Source organism: Rosa rugosa, chromosome 6 (assembly GCF_958449725.1).
Source record: "Rosa rugosa chromosome 6, drRosRugo1.1, whole genome shotgun sequence".
Lineage (NCBI taxonomy): Eukaryota > Viridiplantae > Streptophyta > Magnoliopsida > Rosales > Rosaceae > Rosa > Rosa rugosa.
Window position 1 is genome coordinate 18,677,888 of NC_084825.1, and position 10,801 is coordinate 18,688,688.

General features: G+C 35.4%; 3 protein-coding genes across 3 annotated transcripts; 1 reads left to right on the plus strand and 2 right to left on the minus strand.

Moving 5' to 3' along the window:
* Positions 1–994: 994 nt before the first annotated feature.
* Positions 995–3,194, minus strand: LOC133718092 (trihelix transcription factor PTL-like). The gene is made up of 2 exons (XM_062144899.1): positions 2,653–3,194; positions 995–2,010 (listed from the first exon to the last, which is right to left on the minus strand). The coding sequence occupies exons 1-2, from the start codon at positions 3,096–3,098 to the stop codon at positions 1,143–1,145; spliced, it is 1,314 nt and encodes a 437-aa protein (XP_062000883.1). The 5' UTR covers positions 3,099–3,194; the 3' UTR covers positions 995–1,142.
* Positions 3,195–6,396: 3,202 nt separating this feature from the next.
* Positions 6,397–7,168, plus strand: LOC133715861 (uncharacterized). Its single transcript, XM_062142550.1, has one exon. It carries the CDS (start codon positions 6,464–6,466, stop codon positions 6,959–6,961), a length of 498 nt encoding a protein of 165 aa, XP_061998534.1. The 5' UTR covers positions 6,397–6,463; the 3' UTR covers positions 6,962–7,168.
* A 1,143-nt stretch (positions 7,169–8,311) lies between these two features.
* Positions 8,312–9,686, minus strand: LOC133716329 (rust resistance kinase Lr10-like). Its single transcript, XM_062143040.1, has 3 exons — positions 9,683–9,686; positions 9,018–9,438; positions 8,312–8,822 (listed from the first exon to the last, which is right to left on the minus strand). Exons 1-3 carry the CDS (start codon positions 9,684–9,686, stop codon positions 8,312–8,314), a joined length of 936 nt encoding a protein of 311 aa, XP_061999024.1.
* Between the last annotated feature and the right edge of the window lie 1,115 nt (positions 9,687–10,801).

The following is a 10,801-nucleotide window of genomic DNA, read 5'->3' on the forward strand; positions in this document are numbered from 1 at the left end:
GGTAATAATTGAAGAGATTTCACTAACCAGACGTGCATTGCATGGATATGAGGTTAGTTACAATAACATTGACCACAAGAAAAACATATGTATAGATTTTGAAGAAAGATTTGTTGTGGAATTAAGTTTAGGGCTAGTTTGGGATTACTGTGATTAAAAAAAAAAAAAAAACTAAAACTGCTACTACTTTGTTGTGAGAATAATCAGTTGTGAATTAAAATAGTTTCGTGTTTGGTAAACAATATTTTGCTATCAATACATAAAACAACATCAGAACATGTTTTGATCGAAAGTAGTTTCTAAAAGTAATATTTGAGTGCTTCTAAAATCTGCTGTCACTACCTATAATTTTCAAATAAAGCTGTTTTATTTATTTATTTACCAGACACAATAAAATCTAAAATTTTAAATAAAATCTAATTTTTTTAAAAGTGAAACAATCCCAAATGGAATCTTAGAGATAATATGCTAAAAGATCTAAACCAAAAGAAAAGTGCACATGGACCATTTTTTAAACGTTAAAATTACATTATCATTGGTGAATTAAGATAATATTAGCACCAATTTAAATCAGTTTGATTAGATACATTAGTTTGAACATAAAATGTACCTAAATTTATAGACCTATGTAAATGAAAGATGGAAAATCAATAGCCGGAATTTAAAGAGGAAAGATATTATATAGGAGTAATTCTATCTTCAATTATTATACTAAAACTTAGTACGAGGTTAGACCATTACACTAATGTTACTATCAGAAATGAAAAAGAGTACACTGCATTGGGAGACCTAATACATGCCCTCGTATTAGTAACGGTTCACCGGACTGTAATGTCGTTATACCACATTGTCAACTCACAGTCAGCAAGCTTGAAAAAAAAAATGATGACAGAAACAATTTCTCAAGCTTGTCTCTCCCGGAGAGTGTTGGAATAAGTAAGGTTTAAACTGATGAAGAGTATCAAAATGAAACCAACAAAAAAAGAAAAGAAAACTGGATCAGATAGAACACTTTCCAGAATAACACTGTCATAAATCCACCTTAGGAATTTAAATATATTTACACTGAAATAATGTAATTAAAGAGAACTCAGTTCTCTGTAATTTACTTAACCTTTTCTGAACTTACTACCGGTTCCTTATCACTTGCTGAGCTTCCCACCATACCTGTTCCACAAATTTTCTCCTTCATTCGTCGGAATGTAAAAGGAGGTAGAGTTCATATTCATATAATTTGAACTTGAAGGTAATAGACCTCCATCTGTCAGCTGCAGTTCCATGCTCTCATCCTTGGCCTTGGTGTTGTAACTGTTAGTTCCTATTCCTCGAATTTGGCTGAGAGCCTCCATTATTGAAGCATCTCGAGTTTCCACCCAAGCTCTCTCGTTAGCCCAGAATTCATGTACTTGTTGATTAAACCGCTCTGCCTCGCGCTTCCTCCACTCTTCTTCTTTAGCCAACCTCTCCTCTTCTCTACCTTCAATAGTCTTCAACATCTTCTCCATCCAACCCTCTTGAGCCTTCATCACCTTCATCATTTGGGAATTCACAAACTCCTCCACCTGTGTCTTCCAGGTCTTCTTCATACGCCTTGAACACCTAATTTGGTTCTCATTTTTACAGTGACCATTAGCTGAATTTGAAAGATCATCTCCATTGTTCTCCGAGCTGGAGGTTTCTAAGTCAGTTGAATTGTTGGAGAAACTAAGGCTCTCCGCACCAAGCTTAACTTCTTGATTTTCTTGGTTAATAGTAGCAGTGGTGTGATTATAAAGAAGAGTAGGGTTTAATGTACCAGTTAGATGGGTTTGATCCGAAGCTGAGGACAAGAGATTGGTAGTACTTTGGTCACCATATATTGCTTCAAGCTGACGAAAGAACCTATAGTGCTTCCCATCTTGTCTCCCAGCTTTGCCTTCTTTGGTTTTCTTGTAGTACTTGTATAGATTCTCAAACTTCTCTTTGCATTTCTTCCCACTCCTATGATATCCATGTTCCTCACTCATTATCCTACATAAACAAATGTATACAAGATATAATCATCATGTAGATACTATTAATTAAAGCAATAAGATGCCCACTAGCATTCCTTTAAATGACTATTAGTTACTGATATTATTATACTGTGTTAACATTTCCAATTTAAGCATTTCGATCAAATCAAGCGCTTTTGGATTAAATTAATCAAAACCTTCCTCCTTTGCAATGATGAATACCGTTCTCCTTTCAGAAAAAGAAGAAGAAAAAAAAAATGATATACCGTTTATGGATTTATTATGGCCTTTTTTACAGGTAAGGAGTTCAGTAATGGACTGCCCTAATTGAGAAAGAATGGTCCTTCAAATTAAGCAAAAAACAAGAAAGTCTTGGACCAGTCACTATTAGTTTAGCATACCAAAACCACATAAGATAAGAAAAAGAATACCTGGGTCTCCCAGTTAACAAATGATTTGTCACTTTCAAGCACTAAACTCATAAGATGAAGAAACAAACACTAATAACTCATCCAAAAAGCCTGCCATTTCTATCTAAGAAAAAGCAGGAAAAAAAAAAAAAAAAAAAAACCCTAAACGACATATATTATAACAAAGAAGAAGAAACTAAACGCAAACAAATTAAACCCAGAGAGAAAAATTAGAAAGAGTATTATACCTGGAAACTTCATCCCACAATGGACCTTTCTGATTAGTCTCCTTGAACTTGGAATCGAGACTGGATCTAATCTCAAGAAGAGTAAGAGTTTCTTGTCTTGGCCATCTGCTGTTATTGCCTGATCCATCATTCCCATTAATATTCCACGCATGCTGATTCATTAACTCTAACCCATACAACGAACCAACAGATGAAGCAGCAGCAGAACCATTCAGATTACCAGCAACAATACTATTACTAATAATTGTGCTAAAATTAGGAGGAGCAGCAGCAGCAGAAGCAGCAGAACCAAACTCAAAAAATTCATGAGCATTAACCTCATGACCTACAACGATACTATTGGGGTGAAAATTATTGAAAGGTCGTACTGAAAACGGGTCTGGGAATTGTACGAGCTGCTGTGTTCTTGAGGTCATCAGCTGCCGGAGGTCTGGATAATCATCCATTATCTATGTGCACTAGAACTCGATCTAATAGAGATATGAGAGAAAGAGAGCTGAGAGACAGAGTGACTCTGTGTGTGTGTTTTAAAAGGGAGGTAACTTTAATCAGCAGGAGTAGTACTTTATTTGAGTGTTAGAAAAAAAGAGGCCAAGAGATTTCAATTGTCTGCAGAATGTGAGAGCTTTTGCCATTAGAGACAGGATCCGAGTCTACCGCAACTTTCGTCAGTCTTGCATCACTCTCTCTCTCTCTCTCTCTCTCTGTCGCTCTCTCTCTCTCTCTCTCTCTCTCTCTCTCTCTCTCTCTCTCTCTCTCACTCTCACTCTCACTGGCTGTCTGTGCATGTGAGAGAGGGAAAAAGATGGTATACGTAGTAATTACTGACAGCTATGTGGGAAAAAAGGCAATATTACGCATTTACAATTCGCAAACAGTAGCATCCGTGTGGTTTACCTTTTTGACTAATCGATGATCGGTGATTCCATCCCAACCATGCATATATCTATGTGTCTATCTTATCTACCACCTTTTACCTCTTCAGTTTTGCTGGCGGCTAAATATGCCTCAGTCATTACACTAGAAGATGCGCAAGGGCGAAGGTGCAGCTTCCATATCTTGAACAAAAACGAATGCGAGTTTGTGTAAGAAATGTTAAACTAGTAGGGAATTTGTTTACCACGTACTAGGGTACATATATGGCATTAATTCTACAGTAATATACATCTACATATGATTCAACATCTTCTTAATCTATACTTATCTTTTGCTCGCTCTTCAAACCATCTCTTTCATGTCGATCAATTGTTTTGAAGTACGGGTAAGCTTCTGAATTCCCTTTCACTCATAATATCCAGCAACAGAGATAATTACCATCAAATAACTATTCGGTACAGTTCTTCCTACCTATGTATACACCAAATCTAATTTTCAATAGAAGAAATGTTATATTTACGTATACATTCAGTTTTATTTAGTTTATCTGTTATTTTTTATTTAGTTTTTTCTTCTTATTATTAGGTTTCTCTTCAGATTTATTATACTATTTTTGAGATTAAAAAATTAATAAAAATAAGAGATTTTTTTTTTAATTAAACAAATTTTTTAAAATGAGTAGGCAAGTTGGTGTGGGGTTCTTATATTATTTTACTAAGAATTATCTATAAAAATAGATAGATAGATAGATCAATCAATGTACTCAAAAAATAAAATAGTAAGACTAAGATCAATCTTTTTATTTTATTTATTTTTTTGAAAGGAGAGTAAGATCAATCTTTACCTTGTGAATAATTGAAGCGTTTTTGAACAACTCGAGCAAAAGTAGATTTTTGAATCTGGATAGGTGGATTCTTACGAGTATTGCACATTTGTCTTTGCCTAAAAAAGAATCGCTGGTCCTTCAATTCTCCCACAGCTGTGCATCACAGCTTATCATCATTTTCAGCCTTTGTACGGACAAGCTGTGATAAAATGGAGTCTAGCTCAGAAGAAAGAGAAGTAGGCCTTCTTTTCAATGTCATTATGACTCCTAATTATATGAGGGGTTGTAACGGTAATAGAAGATATGCAAACACAAATCTACAAAATTTAGTTCTTTTTATTTGCTTTAATTATGGTCGTCACCAAACCTTTTTTTTTTTTTTTTTTTTTGGCCTAAAGAAAAATGCTTTATCCCTAGATAATTGGCTGCTGTCATAGGAGTAATGCCCAAACAAAAACAAGTTAAGAGTCTTACGCGACTACAAGATAGTATTAAATCCCCAAAATCTCAGGACGCTAAATGGGGGTTTTGTAGTATACTTCTCTATGCAAACTTCATATCCATATCTTAGCTGATGCTGCGGCCAAGCTAAACAGAGGCTTTTATCCCAAGAGTGGATGAATAACCCACCAGTCTCTTTTGTTGTCAACTCTTCGGCGTGATGATCAACCATGCCCCACAGACTAAGAAGCTTGATTTGCAGCTGCTTTTGTTTACTGTAGTTTTGTTCCTTTGCTTTTTTTTTTTTTTGGTTGTACTTTGGACTTTGTCCTCTTTTTTAATGAAATATTTTCTTGACCAAAAATAAATAAATCTTAGCTGTTCTTGTCACTTCATTTCAAGAAGGCCGCTAACGAAATAGGAAGCTCTCCCATTGCATTTAATTTTTGATCTTTCGAAATGTTTTTATCCCTAGTTGGTTTTTGTAAGATTTTTTCCATTAAAGAGAAAGACATCTAATAGCTAGGGCTGTCAATTCCGACACGACTCGAAACCCGCACGAAATAAAGCGGGTTGAACCCGCATGATTAAAAAGCGGGTCGGCCGTGGGTCAACTCGCCATGACCCATTTAATAAATGGGTCGGCCACGGGTCAACCCGCCAACACGAAGTGAACCCGTATAACCCGATTATGCTATACTTATTCTTGAAATTTTGGACGTTGGGAGTATTTGAACATAGGATTAAATAATTTGAAATATTTTTCTTTATAATTATTGGATTTAATTATTTATATTTTTCGTCTTGTGGAGTTTTTAGTGAATTTAATCAATTTATGCATTTTTTTTAGTTAAATTGGTTGCATTATTAATCCTTAAATGGATCATTTTGTCTAACACGACACGACCTATTTGTTAAATGGGTTAAGCGGGTTGGAAACGGGTAACCCGTTTAATAAATAGGTTGAGTTTGGGTTTAAATTTTTGACACTCGGGTTTGGGTTTGAGTTTATATTTTGCGACACGACAAATACCTTAACCCGACACGACCCATTGACAGCCCTACTAATAGCAACCTTTTTTTTTTTTTTTTTTTTTTAAATGGGAGCCAACGTCCCGAACTACACTTATATTAAAGTAGATTGAGATCAACTACCTCGAATTTTTAATTTATTTTACGAAGACGGCAATTAATATATTAATAATTTAAATTACACCTAATGTCACTTTTTTTTTTTTTAGGACATAACAATATGAGACATTACTTAAATAATTTTAGCTGCTCTCTAAGGTAATCAATACAGGAAAAATACTCCTCAATACTCCTCAAAAAAAAAAATACAGGAAAAATAGGCCGTGAAATCTACAATTACAAAAGACCTTGAACTGAGATAAAAAGATAAAAAGAGTCCCATTTGGATTTTGGAACATCACTATGACGCTCCACGTTCAATCAATTGTGGATCTATTTCTAAAAGAGGAGACGAATGCCCGTATACTTGGTAGTACAAAAGTGGCAGTCAAGCCCAATCTTACAATGACAGTCGAAAGCCCTTCTTTCGAAAGCCCATTATATCCAACCAACAAAGAGTGAACCAAAAAAAAAAAGAAAGAAAAGCGCACTTCTTTCGTCCTCATTTTGCTGGAAAAATTTGATGAGCAGGAAAACATGTTACCGCTCGCTGCTCTCTCACTGCCCCCATTCCAATTCCCATACCCTTTAAATTCCACAACAATACCTCTATCTATTCCCGCCCAACAATATACCCACCTCAATTCTTTCTCTTCTTCTTCGCTCCTCAAAATCCAAACCCAAATCCCCAAACGACCCATCAGATTCGTATCGCTCGCAAACAACAACAACAATGGTTTGAACCAGGAGAAGGAAGAGGAGAAAGAGAAAGAGCAAGGAATTGGGTCCAACGGCGGCGGAGATGGGTCGGGGAAGAATCAACGGTCTATATTCAGCAACATCAGGTGGGGCGATCTGCTGCTGGACCCAGATCCTAACAACATCTTGGCCGTCGGATTGACGGGGATACTGACATGGGCAAGCGTGCAGGTTCTATGGCAGCTCTTGTTCATCTCGTTGGCTATACTCGTTGCTGCTGTTAAGTATTCCTTCATTGCTGCTGTTCTTCTTTTCATTCTCATTACCCTTCTTTAAAGTGACCCTTGCTTACCCAAAACCTTAAACTTGTGATACAGAAATTCCTTATATATAGTTTAGAATATGTAATTTATTTGTTGAAGCTTTGAAGGCTGGTAGATTGTTATGTAAATGCAAATTCTGCTGTAGTGAGAGTCTGAGATGTGCAAGTTTATCTTGAAATGAAATTGTCATGTAATTGCAGATTGTAATTACAGTTTCTTGTATGTCTTTGACATTTAACATTCGGTTTGGAAGCCAGGAGTGCTTCGAAATGCCTTCATCTTAGGCCTTGGATGTTGATTAGCGCTGTGTGTGTGTGTGTGTTTTTTTTTATTTTTATCTATGTTAAAAACCCAAGAATCTTGTTCTTGTTTCCACTGAAAATAAATGCCTTAGGCTTCTGTTCTTTGGCTAGTCAAATGACATTTGATTCCTGCCTATCAGGTTGGCACTGATTTCAGCCAAGAAATTACTTCAGAATTAAGGGTGTAACCAAACAATGTCTAGTTTGCATCACTACAGTATATAAACTAAATGGCCAGCATTAGTAATGAGATTGTGCCAAAGCTGGACTAAATCTAAACTAAATGGCCACACAAGCAAAACATGATCCATTTAACGCATGATGAAGCGTGAAGTTACTGATTTAAGTTGCATCATGAGACTACAATACGGTATGGAAGAAGGTAGAAAGGTTAAAGGTTGCTTAAATTCCTCTAAAATTTAACAGCATAAACCTAAGTCGTGAAGCATATGAGTCTATGAGAATTGAAAAGAAAAATAAAAAGGTTCAATTCTTATGCCGGAATCAGGCAACACCAATTCTACTACAACTAAAATTAAATGTGTTAAAACTTGTGGATAGCCAGGCAATATATGATTACTTTACATATATAATGTAGTATATATTACAAAAGACACAGAACAGGAAAAGGTCACAATTCATAAGCTGTAAATTTAAGATCCGATAACTCAATAGCACATGCTCCCCAGATATGCAGAACTCCTATGAATCGATCTTCAGTGAACAGTGAATGGCAACTTTGAAATCTACATTTGAGCAAATTTAGAAAGTGCAAACAGGAACAACACCGTCCTGTTTGTCAAAGCTTCTTTTCTTTTCATCAAGCTGATCCTTATCCATATAATGCAGAAAACCAAAAACATGAACAATGAGGACCAGCCATATCAAGCAAAATCAACATAAGCTAGATTCAATCTGCAGTACAATGATAAACAAAATACAACTCATAACATGTAAAAGAGTTATACAATGGCCATATATGAATATTTCCATACAGTTTCTGGAACATCAATAGCCGCAGCGTTAATGATGTTTTGAGGGTTCAAATAGTACGGTGATCATCATCGAGCTGACAATGTCACTGTTAACTCCACATTCGAGCATGTTGGATTCAAATTATTATCTATTTGGTCGGCAACATGCATCTGTTGTGGGTATAGTAAAGGCTTAGGCGGCAATTGTAGGTTTTCAGTATCTCCTTCGAGCATCTCTATGACTTTATTCATTGAAGGACGATCACTTGGTTTCATCTGTATACACCATAATGCTGTTATAACCATCTTCTTAATTATGTTCTTTTCATCCTCCGTATGATGACTTATCTCCAAATCATTTCCCGCATTGTATTGATCATACACCCATGAGGGGTAGTAGATTTGGCTCGAGTGCTCCGCTAGAGCATTTAAATTCTTTCTCTTACTTGCCATTTCCATCAACAGCATTCCAAAACTATAGACATCTGCTTTGTATGAGACGCCTCCAATATTTTTGTAGAATAACTCAGGGGCAATGTATCCCATCGTTCCCCTTGCTGCTGTCAAAGAGACAATGCTATTGTCTGTTGGATATAACCTTGCAAGACCAAAGTCGGAAACTTTTGGGATGAAATTGTCATCAAGAAGAATATTATGAGGCTTGATATCAAAATGCAAAATTTGCATATCACAACCCTGATGTAGATAATCGATCCCAGAAGCTACACCGAGAGAAATCTCTAACATTTTCTTGCAACACAACGTAATACTTTTTTCTTTGGAGTAAATGTACTTGTCAAGAGATCCATTAGGCATGAACTCATATACTAAAGCACGCTTTGATCCTTCAACGCAGTAACCAATAAGGTGCACTACATTAACATGGTGGATTCTTCCAATGGTACCAACTTCACTTACAAATTCATCCCCATTGGATTTGCTTTTACTCAACATCTTAATTGCTCCAAAACGTCCACTACGTAATTTTCCTTTGAATACAGAGCCATAACCTCCTTCCCCCAACTTCTCTTTGAATCCATTAGACATCCTCTTTATGTCGGAATATGAGTACCGTATTGGCCCAAAATTGTTGTCTCCATGCAGAAAATCTTCGATAGTGTTGTACATTGATAAATGCCTTTTTCTCCATTTATAGATCAAAAATGCAATAACACATGGAAAGCCAACTATAAATTTAATTGCAAAAGATAGACCTGCATGGGGGAAAAAAAAAATTATTGCTCAGATCACATGCTTAACTCATCATGGGCAAGCATTATAATCTGCCTATAATGCTCGGAGTGCTTTCAATTTTAGCCTCCTACAGTCTAGTTGTATTAGATGAATTTCTATATAGTTCTTTTTAGTCATTCCTAACGAAAAGATAATAATCTTCCTACGTTTTCTTGGATCATAATTAGATGCACACAAACTCTTACCGATGCCAATGAGTGGTACCCATAGTCGATCTACATAAAATATGAAAGGAAAAATATTAAATACCGTAATGGTAATTAACTCATAGGAAAGTGAACATTAAAGATTTAATTCGGTATTTTGGAAATATTTAAATTACCGGAAATGAGGAGCCTTCGATAATCTGCACGAAATTAAATATGAAGTGAGAAACCACACACCATTATCTCATCAAATTCTATTATGGGGTCAAGCTAAAATATATTTAATCCGAAAACATCTTACTAGTGAGAATTTTTTTTTTTTTTTTGAGAAGACGATAATGTCTTATTAATACACAATAAAAGAAAAATTGCACAAAACGACTCACTGATTAGGTGTAATTCCACTTAATCCTATTGTTATAGGCAAGACATAGGAAGTACTAGCTTATAAGATATAAGCTGGCTTATGTTGTAGTATGAAAGTAAGTGATGACAAGTAAAACATTTGAGTATGAAAGTAAGTGATGACAAGTAAAACATTTGAGTGTGTTTGGTAAAATGAATTATTAAAAGTGTTTGTAGTACTTAAAATAGTAGCAAAGTGTTTGGTAAACTTGAAATTAAAAGTGGTACAGTAAAAAATAAGCTACTTCCATAAGTTAGGCTGAGAAGGTTTCTGTTTTTAGCTAAAAAAAACAGCTGGTTTTAGCTTTGCCAAACATGTTACCGTCCATCGCTTTGAAATTCCCAGCACCCAAATTTCTAAACCCGAACAAAACAAAATTCTAGACTTTTAAACAAAAGTCACCCCCTTGTATTCGACAGTTTCAATAATCAAGGCTTGAGGGTAGCCGCACCGCCCTTTATTCAAAAAAAAAAAAAAACCAAAAGTCACCTGCATTCCATAATTCTAATTAAACATTAGAAAAGTGAACATTGAAAATTTAATTAGTTCATCTAGGAAGAATTAAATTACCCATAAGTCTGTGCAAGTGTCCACCATCTGCACAAAATAAATATGAAGTGAGAACAAAGGTAGGAAAATAATGTTGAAGATTTGGAGGAGAGTGAATTTACGTCAGTTATTTATGAAACGACTAAAAAGTTGTACAAACAATCCGGAAAGGCTAAAAATAAGTCTCTTAGAGCATCTTTAGCAATGTTAGCCATTTTTGAG